At 44.2% G+C, this 17,199-nt stretch overlaps 1 protein-coding gene across 5 annotated transcripts in view; it reads left to right on the top strand.

Moving 5' to 3' along the window:
* Positions 1-17,199, top strand: part of PTPRT (protein tyrosine phosphatase receptor type T) — a 491,783-nt gene that overhangs the window by 464,190 nt on the left and 10,394 nt on the right. For all 5 annotated transcript variants that reach the window (XM_058036502.1, XM_058036501.1, XM_058036499.1 and 2 more), the window contains 6 exons: positions 42-196; positions 2,907-3,042; positions 4,190-4,339; positions 8,595-8,768; positions 12,393-12,524; positions 16,304-16,429. In XM_058036502.1, coding sequence (XP_057892485.1) covers positions 42-196; positions 2,907-3,042; positions 4,190-4,339; positions 8,595-8,768; positions 12,393-12,524; positions 16,304-16,429 — 873 coding nt within the window. The remainder of the gene's footprint in view (positions 1-41; positions 197-2,906; positions 3,043-4,189; positions 4,340-8,594; positions 8,769-12,392; positions 12,525-16,303; positions 16,430-17,199) is intronic.

Raw genomic sequence — 17,199 nt, 5'->3', positions numbered from 1 at the left:
AGTCTGATGGGAGAGAAATAGAGGCTGTGTTGTCTCCTCAGAAAGGCTACCATGAGATCCGGGAGATTCGGCAGTTCCACTTCACCAGCTGGCCGGACCACGGCGTGCCCTGCTACGCCACGGGGCTGCTGGGCTTCGTGCGCCAGGTCAAGTTCCTCAACCCCCCCGAGGCAGGACCCATCGTGGTGCACTGCAGGTAGGCCCGGAATAAACGTGCATCACCTGTCATGCCTAACTTTGTTTCGGTGATCCCGGTTGGAATCTATAAAGTTAGAGGGTTTTTAGGAAACAGTTAAAAAAGTACAGGCTTCCGACTGAAGTTTTGTTGGCGTTGCAAATGCAGCAGAAAAGTTTCTCAAGCAGTAGAGCATACGTGACAAATAACAATAGGCCTCTGTAGAATTGGCTTATGGTTATTTAATGTATATCTTTATAACAAGGTTATTTAATGTATATCTTTAGAAGGTTAGCATGAATACAGCTCTGTTCTGTGTCTCTTATGAACCAGTCTTTGCTTTAACTACCATTACGTGTGTTTTATAAGATTGGATAGAATGCTTGTCAATATGTGTTGTTCTATGTATGATTGGCTGAAATCTAGACTGAGATGGTTTTATGTCATCTTGTAATACTCTACTTTCCCTGACATTCCCTGTGGATCAGCGAGCTGTTAACATCCTGTCTCCATTGTCTAACAATGTCCTGAGACTGATGTGCTGAAAATAAAAAAAAAAAGCTCTTCACTGGTCTGGTTTGTCCAGTGTTGTCCATATCTGGACGTAACTGCCACGGCAAGTGGGTTCTTTTGTAAAACATGAGTTCCTGACCCTTGCAATCCCCACCTGGTATCAATTAATTTCCTTGTTAAGCTCTAATCACAACGTATGATCTTTGCTAACTACATTTCTAACTTAACCCCTTGATTCATTTAAGCTCTTAATTAAAATATATCGTTTTCACTATTTTACTTGCATTCCTAGCTCAGCCCCTTGACTCATCACCTGGAAACAAACATTTTTCTTCCCTAAAGTGGCAGATCTGGAGCCAAGCTGGCATGAGTTGGAGATGATGGGAGTAGGTCAGCATTGAAGGCCTCACCTGGTCTGGTGGAAGGTGTCCCTGCCCGCAGCAGGGGAGTTGGAACTACACCATCTTTAAGGTCCCTTCCAACAAGACCATTCCATGATTTTATGGTTTTATGGTCTGAAATATTTGTCTGGCTGAGCCTGGCTGACAGCCCTTGGGCACCTTGGCTTCCTGAAAGCCCAGGAGTTTGGTGGGAATCTCAGATTAAAAACTTCCAGCTAGCAAAATTCCAGTGGCTTCCAGCTGGCAAATAAAAGGAGTTAAATTACTTCAAATTCTACAAAACCAGAGTTTGGGTTTGTACTAGCAGCAGGGCTCTGGGCATGTGTGAGCTAAAGATGTGGCTTGAGCACAAGGCTAGAGAGCAGAGCTGGCTGTCCCAAAAATCTCACCCCTAATGCATTCCATCCACAAGGAATTGCCTCTAGTTCCCACTCTGTGTCTTGAGAAAGAGAGAAAAAATACGTCCCACAACTACTTTAAAAAGGAAAATCAATTAAATCTTATCTTTTCTAAGCAGTTTTGGATTGGGTGGGTGTTTTGTTTTGTTGGATTTTTTTTTTTTTAAGCAAGCAGTGAGTCAGTTTTATAATCAAGTAAAGCTAAGCCTGAGGAGTTGGCAGAAGAGATTTCATTTACAGCTGAGGGCCTGAGTTTGCTGCTTTGGTGCCATGGTATGGGGCTGGCCCTGGAAGGTGTCTGAACCTGACTCATTGTCACCAAGAAAGCAAGGAGAGATTTTTCATCCTTCCCATTTTAATGAATAAATGCCATTTCCTCTACGTTATTTATCTGCTTTTGAATTTTAATGACTTGCTTTAAGTGGTAATTACCAAATTCTCCCCACTAATGCCTGGCTGGATAATACCACTGTTCGATATTTATGAAGTGCCAGGATCCTCTAAATATAGAACTGTTAAAACTATTTGTTAAAATTCTGAAAAGCTGAGAGATAAAGGGAGAGGAAATGCCACTTATTCATTAAAATTCTGCAAATGAAAAATATCTTCTCACTATTCAGCAGTTGATTAATCTGGTCCATTAATTTATGGTCATTCATATCTCCTTGCTTTCGGCTCTGGTGGAGTTTTCAGTGCAGCTGAAGTTTCCTTGGCTTGAGCAGAGTTCTGCTTCCTTCAGAGTAATGTGAAGAGACTTCTTCTCTCTCCATCCTTCACACCTTAGCAGCTTGGCTGATTTCCCAGAGGGGAAGGAGGACTCGATGACAACAGAGTTTTGCATGAGATGGCCCCGTTCTCACAAGCAGTGGGGAGCTCTGAGCTGAAGGGTCCCAGCAGCCTCCAGCTCCTTTCTCTGAGATTTACAATCCATAACTTCACGACTTCAAATTACCCTCCTCAGGATCCAAACTCCTCAGGATTCCAAAGGGAAAAAAAGTGTTTGAGGTAGAGGACTGAGCTCCTTGCATCATGCCCATGGGGGTAAATGTATGCATGCCTTCTAGAGAGTCCCAGGAAAGGAAATTTCTGGAATTGTGTCTGTTTGCAACCTGGAGGCTGCTCTCGCCTGTGTGATGAGAGGTGTGCAGGTGACCTGACCTGTGAAATTATAATGAGTATTTTTGCAATATTTTGTTGATGTTCAATAACACAAAGCTTTTGTTTCTGCTTCCCTTTCAAGAAGTACTATTTCCCCTCGTTCTCTTAAATCCCACAACAGAAAAATGAATCCTGCAGGGATCAGGAGCAGCTCCCAGGAGGAGACAGCAGTGTGTGCTGCTGTTATTCTCTCCTCCACAGAGCCCTGCCTCTCCACAGCCCCTTGGTCACACAGGTCCTCCTGTTTTTTATCTTTTGCAGTGCTGGGGCTGGGAGGACAGGGTGCTTTATTGCCATTGACATCATGCTGGACATGGCAGAGAATGAGGGCGTGGTGGATATATTCAACTGCGTGCGAGAGCTGCGCTCCCAGAGGGTCAATTTGGTGCAGACAGAGGTGGGTGCCAGCAGCTCTCCCTGCTCCAGTGATGCTTTCCTGTCAGCTTCCCTGCCCAGCAATTCATGAAGCCAACACTGGCTCGCTCTGTGCCTTGATTATGCAGAGCTTTTGGTGGCCAAACATGCCCAGATTTGCACTGAATCAATTCACTGGCAGCTACTCGGGGCCTCCAAGACTGGAGGGCAAACCTTGGAGTTGAGGTCTGTGCATTGCTGATTAATTTTATTCTCATAGTAGGAAAAAAAGAGCTCCTGAAGCCTCTCATGACTCATTCATAGGAACACTGCAGGCCCCAGTAGTACCTAGTGTGTATCAATTACAAGCTAAGCAAACAAGATGTCTTTGGAAAGAGCTTTGGGTGCTGATTAAGCAAGGTGCTCCATCACACAGTGTCTGGCAGCTGCACAGACTCCTGTGGAACTGTTATCCTGTTGCACAGGTTTTATGTGTGTCCCTTAACCCCTTCCCTTCCTGAGGGACAGAACAGCCCCCCTGGAACAGACAGGGGCTGTTAACTTTGTTGGACTTCCCATATTTCATTTAGGGAAAGAGTTTTACCCAAAATACCCAGAACCCAGAAGAAACCTGTTAGTTCTGTACCGTTCTGCCAGAGAAAGCTAAATTGAATATTATCAAAAGTTTCTTCATTTAAAGGGTTGTCCAGCCCTGGCACAGCTGCCCAGAGCAGTGGTGGAGTCACCATCCCTGCAAGGGTCTAACAGACATGCAGATGTGGCACTTGGGGATATGTTCAGTGGTGAATTTGGCAGTTCTGGGCTGTACTCAGTGATTTTAGAGGTCTTTTCCAGCCTACACAATTCTGTGATTCTCTGGTGTTGTTGGAGGTGACCATTGCCTGTGGACAGAGAGGCTTTACACCCTGATCTCCTCCTCAGCCCACCCCCATTTTGTCCCAACATTCCTGAGAGTGCCAATTCCCCATTTTCCTTGTAAATCCGAAATGAACACGTGAGACCTCACATTCAATGATGGCTGAAATATGCTCACAAAGCTGTCACACAGCACACTGTGTAATTTGTCTCCACGTGAAACAGAGCCAAATATGCATATTGGGCATGACTTAAGAAAAAACAAAGAGTGATATTTCATGATCTGTGTTAAAAATGTGCTTTCAATATTTCAGGAGCAGTATGTGTTTGTCCATGATGCCATTTTGGAGGCATGTCTCTGTGGCAACACAGCCATTCCAGTCTGTGAGTTCAGATCCATATATTACAACATCAGCAGACTGGATCCACAGACCAATTCCAGCCAGATAAAAGATGAGTTTCAGGTAATTTCATATGTCTCAGTCACTGCAGTTGGTGCATTGAAGGTGTTTAATCAATTTCTGTGTGTTTCTTTGTGATTTCCAGCAGAGCAAACAAGGGGGACACTGAGCCAAGGTCTGATTTCAGTTGATTTTTGTTGTTGTACTACTGGGTCAGGCAGAAATTTTGTTTTTGAGCATGGACTATTCAGCCTTCAGCAAGGAAAAAATTGTCCCCATCACTCCAGTAGAGCAAGGGTACTAATTTTCACACATAATGTTGTACTTATTTTAATGAGTATTGTGTTGTTCATTTCCTTCCATAATTTATACAGAAACATTTATGCCTCAAGGTGCCTTATTATCCATTCTTGTGGCTCATATGGTGCTTCCAAGCTTTGACAATCAACTTGTTGACAACTTTCCATACAGGAGAGAGAGGGAGCTCAGTGAGCACTATTTTGGCTATTGCTAATTTTCAATTAAATGTGAATGAATCAGTTCACTGCAGATGTTTTGCCAGGTACCTGGTGATGAGACCCAAAATAATGGACAGCAGAACTCACAAGTGCTCCATTAGTGCTCTTTGCCCAGGACAAGCAACAAAATAGGGGCCCCCTCCTTTGTTTCCTGTCCTTGTTGCTTATCCCACACTGGTAAATGGGCTGGGGACACTCCAGCCATGGGCCCTGTGCAGCTGTTCCTCTCACAAAGTGGAGAATTCACCCAGAATTCTGAACACTGAACTGACTTTTCCAGTCTTATTCCCTATGAATCTATAATTCTTTACTGTGAGGGTGCTCAGGCCCTGGCACAGGGTGCCCAGAGCAGCTGTGGCTGCCCCTGGATCCCTGGCAGTGCCCAAGGCCCGGCTGGACAGGGCTGGGAGCAGCCTGGGACAGGGGAAGGTGTCCCTGCCCATGGCAGGGGTGGAATAGAGGGACTTTAAAATCTCTCCCAAACAAAAACATTCTGTGGATCTGTGATTTTGAGCCAACATCAATGTAGGGAAAAAACATGTGGGGAATTGCAGCAAGGCGAGTTTGACAGGAAAGAGAGGACATCTACTATTTGTTGAGGCTACTCATAGTCAGAGTGAAAAGGTGGAGATTGCTTTAATTGCTTTTCCTCTCCCAGGAAAGTGTCTTTTGCAGCAAGAGAATGTCTTTTGGGATCCCCAGCCTGAATCAGAGGCCTCTTTTCCTCCCTCTCTATGTACAGAGAGAATGTGTGTCTTTTATCTGAAGCCTTACAGGGAATCATCAGGGTTGGTACAGTGAGATAAAGAATGTGGATCCCAACTGATGGCAGCTCAATTAAAAAAAAGATCTGGTTCTATCAAGTGATAGCAGGCCTGTAAAAGTGTTTTTGGTTTGACATGGAGTCAGAGCCGAACTTCATCAAATGCTGTTTAAAAAAAACACTATTAAAAACTCAGCCACCGCTTGCTGGGTGTATTTTGTCATGATATGAGACAGGATTTGTCACCTCTGTGCTTGTTCTTTTGAGCTGCCAGGGGCTGGCAGCTCCTGTGGGAAGGAACTGCTCCACTGTGCTTTGCATAAGAGGTTCAGTGTCTGTCTTGCTGTAGGATCTATTTTTACAGGATTTTGGCTCAGAGCATTCCTCAGCCCTGATTGTCTGGATTTAATGCAAAAGCTGCTATCTCTGCTGCAATCTTTAGCAACCAGTTGATATAACTATAGATCTGTGCTTGCAGTTTGTGGTATTTGGGTCCCACTGGCCAAGGAAAGGCTGGATGTATTTCTCATGTTCTACATGTTGTCTGGACACACAAAGCTCACTCTGGAGAGTTTTTGTAATTTGAATCAGTACAGGAACAAGGGAGAGAGGGGAGCAGCATAAAACAGGCAGGAGTAAATCACTAGCAAGTCACCTGCCTGATTATCTGCACTGTCAGAGATCTGAGATTTCATGTTGTTTCCCCAGCCAGACTCCCTGCTTTCCATCTCCAGGCAATGCAGAACCTGAATAATTTAGAGCAACTATATTATTTCAAGTTTTATACTTTGACACATTCTTTTATCTTGGATTGTTTGACCTTCCTCTTTTCTTCATTCATAACCTCTCTGTGGCAGAAGTCCAGCTCTCCATAAGTTTGGGTTTTTTTATTTGTTTTATTGGCCCCTAAATATTTTGTATTCTTCTGGCTGCAGAGAGTTCACTGTAGGACTCCATGGGCTTTGCTCAGGAAGGGCAGATGCAAAAGTGGAAATACAATGACATCAGATAGCCATTGATCTACCACCACTTAAGCACTGGTGCTAAGATGCATTTACTTTGATTTCTGAGTTTTGATCCTTGCTGACCAATCTGGACTGGTTTGTCAGGAGGCCTCCACAATGGGGAACACAAAAGTAAAATAGATTTAAAGAAACATACTTTGTCAAGCTGTGGAAAAGGCAGATAACAGTCAAAGACTGACAGCAAGGCCCCAGAGATTAGGGATGACTATGTAAGTGAAGCATCCTATGTGTCACTTCAAAAGGAAAGTAGCAATCTAAGTAATATATAAAACAAATAGACTTTTCTGTTCAAAAAACGCTCAAAATGACATTTTATCTGAGGTTTTTATAAGATAAGTCAGTAGTTTGAGGAATCACCAGAGGCTCTGAACACTCTGCTGGGTGTACAGGGTACAACTGCACAGGATCCACTTGAAGAGGGGAAGGATTTGTGCTTCCACTCTAAGGATGGTGAAAAACAGGAGGAGGTTTCACTCCATCACCAGCTCAAAGCTGCATCTTATACCTGTGGCACCCATTTCCAACCTCTAGGAAAGAGCAGGAATGTTATCTAGCTGCTCTGTGGGTTTAGAGCTGGAAATATTTGGGAGGTGTATAATGCTTTCAGTTTATCCTGGAGCTAACAGTGTTTGGGAGAGTACCTCAGGACAATTTGCAAAACACAACGTGTTACAACAGCCACAAACTCCTTAGTTCTTCTTCCTTTTTATCTCTGGGATGCCAAATGTTCTGAAGCTGAGTAACACAGAGTCCCCAGGCAAGTGCAAAGGAGAGCAAAAACCAGGCCTTATTGCAAAAACCAGGCCTTTATTGCAAAAACCCAGCCTTTCTAAGCAGTTACCCCATAATCAGTTACATCCTATTCAAGCACAACAAATGTAATTCAACCAACCCTCATAAACCACAATGTGAGCACTTGATGGTTCTATAACTTGTTTTTCTACCTCTAATTCAGCTGAGTCACTTTCCCATAGCCCTTTGCTGCTTAGCTGAAGGCCTGAGCCATGAATTTATAAGGCTAACAAGGCCCTTATTTTATAAGTTTTTACCTATATGCAACAGCCAAAGCTCTGCTACTCTGAGTCCCTTTAAAACAAACATATTGTGCATGTGGCAGCACTGGCACAACCAGAGCACACAGCCTCAGGCTGCACCAAGGGAAATACAGGTTGGAGATTGGGAAAAAGTTTTTCATGGGATGAGTGAAAAAGTTCTGGAATGGCTGCCCAGGGAGGTGGTGCCCTGGGTGTGTTTAACAAAGCCTGGATGTTCTCAGGGCTTTAGCTGGTCACAGTGACCCCGAGATGTGTTAGAAAGTCTCTTTTCCCAGCCTGGTGGTCAAAGGAGTCAGAACTCTTCAGTTCTTGTTCTCAATTCTTTCTCTGGCCTGCCAAGGTCCATTCAGCGGGTCAGACAGAGGCACTCAGCCCACTCCTGGGGTGGTGTTATCTTTTTATACTAAAACTAAATACTACATGTACAATATTTACCATAACTTCCCAATAGCTATCACCTATGTTAGACAGTGAGCTTCTACCTTAAACCAATCCAAAAGTGCCAACATCACAGCAGAAGATGGAGGCCAAGAAGTAGAAGGAGAGAGGCTGGACACACCCAGATTCCTCCATCTTGCCCCAAGCCCCCATTCTAAAAAACCAAAAAAAATCTATTTTTCACCCTGTGATAAATTCACTACCATTCTACTTAAACTCTTTTGACTTGTAATTCTTCTTATAAAGGTTGGTAATTGTTTTTCCATGGGTCAAGATCAAGGGCACAGGGGTCTTTGGGCTCTGTGCCAAGGTGTCTGTGCCCCCTGGGCAGGGGTTCCAGGGCAGCCAGAGGAATGTCCTGTGTTCCAACAGGACGTGGCACTGGGTGACAGGGTATTATTGAGGGGTTGGGGCTGGGTGGGACTCAATGATCTTGGAGCTCTCTTCCAACCTGGCCATTCTGTGACTCTCGGAGGTGGCCTGCAAGGCGCTCAGGCTGTTTGTGTCCTTGTTTCCCAGACGCTGAACATCGTGACGCCGCGGGTGCGGCCGGAGGACTGCAGCATCGGGCTGCTGCCGCGCAACCACGACAAGAACCGCTGCATGGACGTGCTGCCGCTGGACCGCTGCCTGCCCTTCCTCATCTCCGTGGATGGCGAGTCCAGCAACTACATCAATGCTGCACTCATGGATGTAAGCACTGCTCTGCACACCCAGTGCGGCCTGACATGGGGTTATTCCCTCTCATGATGCTTTTTTGGTCTCGGGGCTTCTGCTGGTCAGAGTAACCCTGAGATGCATTAGAAAGTCTCTTTTCCCAGCCTAGTGGTCAAAGAGGGAGTCAGAACTCTTCAGTTCTCGTTCTCATGGTTGTTTATTGTTTCTTATGTATAAAATTCTCTCTCTGGCCTGCTGAGGTCCATCCAGCGGGTCAGACAGAGGCACTCTGCCCATTCTTGGGGTGGTGTTATCTTTTTATACTAAAAACTCCATGTACAATATTTACCATAACTTCCCAATACCTACCACCTATGTTAGACAGTGAGCTTCTACTCTAAACCAATAAAAAGTGCCCCCATCACAGCAGAAGATGGAGGCCAAGAAGAAGAAGGAGAAAGGCTGGACATGCCCAGGTCCCTCCATCTTGACCCCTGAACCCCCATTCTAAAAACCCCAAAAAATCTATTTTTCACCCCGTTACAGACTAACTATTATTCTACTTAGACTTTAGTGGCTTGCAGATCCTCATATAAGGTTGGTAATTTTTTCCATGGGTCATAATCAAAATCACAGCTGTCTTGGGCTCTGTGCCAGGGTCTCTGAACCCCCTGGCAGTGGTTTGGGCAATCCAGGACTGCCAGAGGGATGTCCTGAATTCTGACATTCTGGGAGAATGGATCTAAATTTAAAAAACTTATTTAGCTGTAATTTCTGAGTCTGGTATCTCCAAATCGGGCAAAGCCCATGAATTTTCTCTTTGTCACCAAGAAATGTCCTCCAGAGTATGGTTATCCCAGGGAAGTGGTCACAGCACTAGCCTGGCAGAGTTCAAGAGGCTTTCAGACAAAACTTTTGGGCACTTTTGGGGAAGGTGCTGTGCAGGGCCAGGAGTTGGGCTCCATGATCCTTGAGGGTCCATTCCAACCCAGCATTTTCTGTTACATGCTGTTATTCTGTGATCACACAGCCTAGTGCTGCACCACATTGATAGAAATTTTTTGGCAAAGGCATTCCTCAGAGTGCAGTCTGAGGCTGGATCACAGAAAGGCAGATGCACAAAAACATGGGGGAACAGCTCTTCCCATACATTGGTTTTGTATCCATTGGGAAGAGAAATGTTTGCCAGGTCAGCTGTTTGACAAGGATAATTTGCAGTGTGGAGCGAGTGATTGATATGATCTTGTGCAGTTAAGAATGTGGGAGTGCAGGGATCAAATGTGCAAAATATTTTCAGGCTAAAGGATGTGAGTTGAGCTGATGTGACTCTGTCCAAAGGCGTTTTCCCTCGCTTTGTTTATAGCCTGGAATCTCACAGCACGGGTCATTTGTGGAGGATGAATTATGTTGATGGCTTCTTTTTGCTGTGCTGCCTTTGGACACAGATGTCTTTAAAGCCACTAATTATTGCAGTTGGAGTATGTGTAAATATGATCCAGGGTGAAATGCCATCATTTTTTCCCTGGCAGCAGCAGGGTCTCTGTTTTTTAATTTTGTCTATTCTTCAATCTTTGGGAAACAGCAATACTGTTGCATTTAAGATATTCAGTCAAACGGTCACAGAATTTATTTTAGATTTTTTCAGCAAGATTGTGATGTTTTCATTGCAAACATGCCTAAGGAAACTTGTTATTTTAAAGTGTGTTTAGTGGTTTTGCACATTTGCAGAAGCACAATCCAGTCTTTGGTTTCTTAGGGAATGTTTATACATTTCAGCCCTTGTTACCTCAAATCACTTTGCAAATATTTGGATCCTTCCCCACAAAATTCCAGTGGATTAATTTTTTTAGTACAAAGCAATTTTTCACCTGTCATTGAAATTCAGCCACTGTGATGTTCTCTGGTTCTCCTTTATCTTTCCTTAAAGGATTCAGGAACCTTTGGGGACAAAAATAATCACAGGGGAACAGCCAGAATCCTACATTTTCATGGCTGTTCTTGCTGAGGTGTGAAGTCTTGTACTGAGCAGGGACTTTCAGAGGACAACCTCCATCCATCCCATATTGCCCTGAAAGGAGCAAAACTGTCGCTCACCCTCCCCTAAAACAAGGGAACATAATCCTTAAAAATGAGACTTAAGTCACATCATGAGTCAAGTAATGAAGAAGGGATGATAGATTTGTGTTTAACCCATGGGCTTTGGAGAAAAAACATGAATTTATGTGTCCCTAACATCATAATTGCCCCATAATCCCACACATGTTCTCTTGCATGAGTAATTCACATGTCTGTGTCACATTCTCTCTGAAACAGGACAGTGAACCTGGTTCCTCACCTGTAGCAAGGAGCTGGGCAGGGTTTCTTTTTCTCCTAAAGGCAAACCCCACAAGCACATGAGACCTTCAGCCACGAGTTAAGCTAGATTTGCTACTGACACACCATTAAAAAACCACAGCAGGAACATTCTGGTGTTTAATTAAGAGATAAACCTCAGTATTTTATTTGCCACTCTGCTGCCGCCACTAGTCTGGTATTTCACAACTTTTGACCCATTCTGGTGTTTCTAGATGTGGAATGCAGAGTGGGGAAAAGACAAAAGTCAATTCTAGATTAAAATTTCCCAAGAAATCATTTTGTTTTCCTTCTCTGTACATCACTTCCCATCACCCTCCTCACACGTGCACACTCAGAAACCCCTTTTCCCCAGCATGGCCCAGCACTTCCACCCACATCTTCCTCACACAGAGGAGAAAAGGCAAACCCCACAAAGAGCAGCTTAACACTTCAGAATTTTATTATTTATTATTGAATTTATTATCTTCGCTTTAAATCCAACATTTTATTCCGCTGGAGAGTTTTTTGTGCTTTTTTTGTTTTTTTGTTTTTGTTTTTTTTACCCCAGAATTAGCATGCCTTTTGATTCAAGTCTGCTTCACAGATGTACAGCACAAAGGACTGTGCAGTTTCCAGGCTCGTTTAAGCCCTGCCTGCCGTGGTTGGGAAGCGATAAAGTTTTCAGCTTGTTGCCTTTCATCCCAAACATTCATTAACTCAGCCCTGCAGAGGTTGGGAGCACAGCTCCACCCCCTCGTGCTTAGGGAGGCTGAGGTCAGGGGACCTTTTTGAGGTGAAAGAATAACAGCAGAAATTAAATGCCAATGTCACAAGCTCTGAATGTGCCCCATAAAGGATGGCTGGGATCCAAACGTGCCACCTCTGTCACACTGCACCCCCAGGCAGCCCCAGCAGACAGGGCTAATCCCTTCTGGAGCTCCCCGAGGCCACTGCAGCACAAAGGAGAACATTTGCTTCCAGCTGTTTTCCTTCCAATTATTAATATTACTGATAGTCGTAGTCGTAGTAGTAATAGTAGAATTAGCATTATTTGCTGAGTCTCAAAATATAAATAATTGATTTGGGTAATCTCTGCTCTTGTGACACTTCTTTAATGAAATGTCTTTATTGGGAGCAAAAGAATCCCATTACGAGGCGTTCATTCATTGCGGGCCGATAACAAGGAGCAGGAGATGTGATTTGTATAATCTGGTTAAATGGCTCACACTGCCTCCCCACAGCCTCCCGGGTATAATATTCCTTTGAATAAAAGTTGATTGATTTTTTTTTTTTTTTTTTTTTTAACTAATCTTACTCTTTTGTTAGAGCCACAAGCAGCCTGCTGCCTTCATTGTCACCCAGCACCCTTTGCCCAACACCATCACAGACTTCTGGAGGCTGGTGTTTGATTACAACTGCTCCTCCGTGGTGATGCTCAACGAGATGGATGCAGCACAGGTCAGTGGCTCCTCATTCCTGGCTCTTCCTTCACTCCCTTCTCAAGTCCAGGGGGTTTGCAGAGAGTCCCTGCTGCCATTTTATTGGGGTGGATGCCTTCCCACCCGAGTAAATAAATGAGGGGGAGCTGGAAAGTAATAGGTGATGTTTTGGGGTTTCAGTGGAGAATAAGTGCATATGCCTGGCTCTTTGTAAGCTAATTCTTATTGCAATCAATAGGGATCATAGAAGAATTTGGATGGGAAGGGACCTGAAAGACCATGACACTTCAACCCGCTGCCATGGCAGGGACACCTTCCACTATCCCAGGTTGCTCCAAACCCCATCCAACCTGGCCTTGGACACTTCCAGGGATCCAGGGACAGCCACAGCTTCTCTCTGAACCTGTCCCAGGGCCTCACCATCCTCACAGGGAGGAATTTCTTCCTGATATCCCATCTAATCTGCCCTTCTTCAGCTTAATGCTGTTCCCCTTTTTCCTATCACTCCACACCCTTCTGAGAAGTTCCCCTCCAGCTTTCCTGTAAGCCCCTTTTATGTACTGGAAAATTGCTATAAAGTCTCCCCATTTATTATATAAATACTTTGATATAAAAATATGGAAAATATAGTTAAAAGTATCAACAAGTTTTATATGCATACTTTATATATTGCAGAATTACTTTGTGTTTGCAGGCCAACATTTCCCTCCCAAACCCACTTTCTCCCCTTTCATATTTTTGTCTGTGTTTGATTCAGGAAAATGCTCCCTACCACAGCCCCAGGGTGCTTCATGTTTGCCTTTTTCACATGGCATTTCCAGAAGAATAAAACCAAGAGAGCTGAAATAATTTGAAGGATCTTTCCCCTGAGATTTCCAGTATGATTCTGTAATACTGAGAAATGTGCTTTGCACAGTTTGAGGATAATCTAGTCCTTTTATCTCTATTTCTTTTCCTTTTTAATGTCTAAGCTGGGTTTTGGCTACTGGACACAGCATTATTTTCAGCATTTGAGCTTGCCAGGAAGGAGCTTTTGCCATTCCTCCTGCCCTGGTGTTTCCAACCACCTTGCTGATGGGTGGCAGAGGAGAACAGCTTTCAAAAAGGTGTAATCATGCAATTTGTGTGGAGAGTACATTTGGCATGGCTAATCCACCCATTACAGCCCTTGTTCAATGAGAGGAGAGGAGTGTTGAGTTGGTACTTCATGGATTCATTTTTCATTTGTCTCTTCCATTTGTCTTACCACACTTGCAGGCAGTGAATTGTTGGTCTCTTTTTGGGATGGTGATGGAGAATCCAATCACCCCAGCCCTTAAGGGGGTGTCCCATTGGGGGAGCTCAGTGGGATCCCATTCCAGCCCCAGTGACAGCTCTGATCAGCAGTGGGCTCTCCTGTGCCCTGCAGGGTCCCACCACTCAGCGAGGAACCAGAGGTTCTCAGCATCTTCTCTTTTCCTCTTCCATCTCTTTGATTCTGCATCTTGGTACTAAATACAGAGACAAATTTCACCTTTTTTTCTTCAAAGCACAACCCAGCTTTTTCTGGAAATGACACACTTTCTCACACTCACTTCTGGGAAAACACAAACCTTTCAGCCCCAGCCAGCGTTATTCTTGTGACTATCTTTCACAAAGCTTAGATTTTCTTTTTTTCCTAGCAAAGTTTTGCTGCTCTGATGTAGTCTGTAGGCACAGAAAAGGGGATTTGGCAGTGCATGAATTCACTTTGACAGTTTCTGTAGCACGATGTCACCTCCCTCAGGAGTGCAGCCAATGCTAGAACACCCAGGTGGCACTGGAAGTTAAGGAGGATTTTAAAGTTTGTATTTTATGAGCTACCAGGACACCGTGAGACAGTTTGACATCATAGAATCATCTGGGGTGGAAAAGACCTCTTAGATTATTAAATCCAACTGTTACCTCATCCCTGCCAAGGCCACCACTAACCCATGCCCCCAAGTGCCACATCTACACATCTTTTAAATCCCTCCAGGGATGGTCACTCCACCACTGCTCTGGGCAGCTGTTCCATTGCTTGACCATCCTTTCAGTGAAGAAGTTTTCCCTAATATCCACTCTAAGCTTCCCCTGGCACAGTTTGAAGCTGTTTCCTCTCACTCTGTCCCTTGTTCCTTGGGAACAGAGCCCACACTCAGGGATTTGTGCAGAGTGAGAGGGTTTTCCCCCCAGTCCTCCTTTTCTCCAGGCTGAGCCCCTTTCCCACCTCCATCATCTGCTCCTGGGGGCTCCAGACCCTTCCCCAGCTCTGCTGCCCTTCAGACCATGCACAACCATTGTGAGATTGAATGGCTTCAAGCCCATCAATCCAGATCTCTGTGCAGGTCCTCCCTACCCTCCAGCAGATCATCAGACCCATTGTGGAGAGGAAAAGAGAACTTGGCGCTGTCCTTGCATCACAACATTGTCATTCCCTGTCTGTTCATCAGTGCCTGATGCCAGGCTGTGCCCTGAGTACAGGGAAAAGGCAAATAAACCTTTGTGGAGGTCAGAGCACACACACTACACTGCAGTGTTCAGCAGTTATACACCTGTGTGTTTGGAGGGGTGGCCATTCACAGACCTGCTCTGGAAGAAGCAAATTTTCCATCCTAAGGAAAGATTTCATTTTTTTTCTGCTTTCCACTGCACCTTGAGGTTGTTTGCCAAAGCTCAGCTCGGCTCACATCTCCCTGCCTGAGGGACAGATGCTTTGAGAGGAGATCACTAGGCAGCTTGAAAGTCTGAAGGAAGAGTAAAGAAACCCTTCAAAGGACTTGCTTGTGTGGTCTTGGCTGGCTTGCTTAATCTTGAAAAACTAACAAGGGCAAAGATGCATAAGATTGTGTGACTATCCCACCCAATTTCAATCCTATATGATCAAAGGAAGAACAGGAGTGCAGAATTAATGCAGCCACATGCACACACTCCACGTTGTTGCTGGCAGTGATTGAACTTGAAAAGCTGGAGATCAAGTTCAAATGAGCATCTGGGGGTTTCAAAACTTGTACAAAATTACACTTGAAAATAGGAAGGAAAAAAAAAGCCACAAAGAAATACAGTCTTAGCAGAAACTGCTAATGAGATCTCATGCAAAATATTTTTGCGCCATGATCTATTTCCAGCTGGATTTTAAATTCTTAGATTGTCATTTGTGTGCACAGGGTGGGTTTTGTCCTTTCAACTCAGTAATATCAGCACAAGAAAAAGACTCCCAGCCTGCTTCACAAACTTCAGAGGTGCAGTTGTGGTTCACGCTGAAACCAGAGCAGCTCTTGTGCTCTCAGAACAAACTCACTTTCCTTCTCCTGCTCACTGGTAGAGCCAGAAAATGAAAAAGTTCATCTTACAGGAAAAAAAAGAAATTTCAGTTTGTTTGAATTAAGATTAATTTTCTTGGTGCCTGTACCGTTTCCCCTTTTTTACCAGATCTCTATGGTTCCTATTAAATTTATCTACAGACGCTAATCTTTCAATGTTCCTGTTAAATCTCTGCCTTTACAGAAGCTTCATTTGTAAGCCACCTTTCTGCACCTCTACACTCAGAATCCAATCACTTCCAAACTGTGTTCATACAAAAATAAAGAGGAAGAAAATTCCAGACCCTAAAATATATTTCTTTTTTCCTTCATATTCAGGATATAATATGTTTTACCAAGCTAGAATGAGGTCTTGTCTGAACAAAGCCATGATAGACAAATTGGTGATGGATTTTGAGCTGGTTATAGATCCAAAAGAAATTACTAGATATGTTAATAATTAAGATTTCTATTTGGTTTTGTGGGTTTTTTTTCCTAGCTCTGCATGCAGTACTGGCCAGAGAAGACATCCTGTTGTTATGGCCCAATCCAGGTGGAGTTTGTTTCAGCAGATATTGATGAAGATATCATCAACAGGATATTCCGGATTTGCAACATGGCCAGGGTAAGACAGGAGACATACTACATTCCCTAGTTATTCTCAAAAACACATTTTGGCTCAAGGAAGAGGCAGAGCCAAGACTTGGGGTTTAGAGATGCAGAATATCTCACCTAGGAATGAAATTCCACTGCAGCTACTTCCTTTAATTAACATTTAATCAGCCTGCATTGCTAAAGGACTCTTGGCTGAAGGCAGCGAGTGGATGATATGAGCTGAAAATCTGTATTTAAATGGTGAGCATTTTTCTGTGTGTATTTGAGAACAATTCATCACTTAGTAGCCAATATAAAGCCATCAGTATTGCAGGAAATAAACTGGGATGGTGTCAGCAGCTCTCCATCTGTCAGCTCCCAGGCAGCATCTCTGAAGACAGATGCAATGTTTACTGGCTAGACTGGGATTCCCAACTGCCACTGCTTTCCCTATAAATAAGCAACTGCCATTTCTGTGAGCAGCTCTTTGTCTGTGTCCCTCAGCCCCAGGACAGCTGAAATGATAGAAACAAAGTTTATCTGCACACTGAGCCTTGGCAATCCGGCTTCAGGGCTGCAGGAAAGGGCTTCAGCAGAGGATTTTTCTCTCATTAGTCGTTTCCCAGATTGATTATGTTTCCTTTGTTGTTCCTCTTTCATTTTTTTTTCTTGTCAGAAATGGAAGCAGGCTCTGCAAATTGTATTTCCATGCAGTGTAACCCATCAGTGTCTGCATGGTCAGAGCCTGTGCGGCCGTTCAGGTGTGGCACTGCAGAGGGAACCTTGTGCTCCAGCACAGAA

The sequence above is a fragment of the Melospiza georgiana genome, chromosome 17, assembly GCF_028018845.1.
Source record: "Melospiza georgiana isolate bMelGeo1 chromosome 17, bMelGeo1.pri, whole genome shotgun sequence".
NCBI classification, from domain to species: domain Eukaryota; kingdom Metazoa; phylum Chordata; class Aves; order Passeriformes; family Passerellidae; genus Melospiza; species Melospiza georgiana.
The sequence above is the reverse complement of the archived record's forward strand: the minus strand, read 5'-3'. Positions and strand labels throughout refer to the sequence as shown.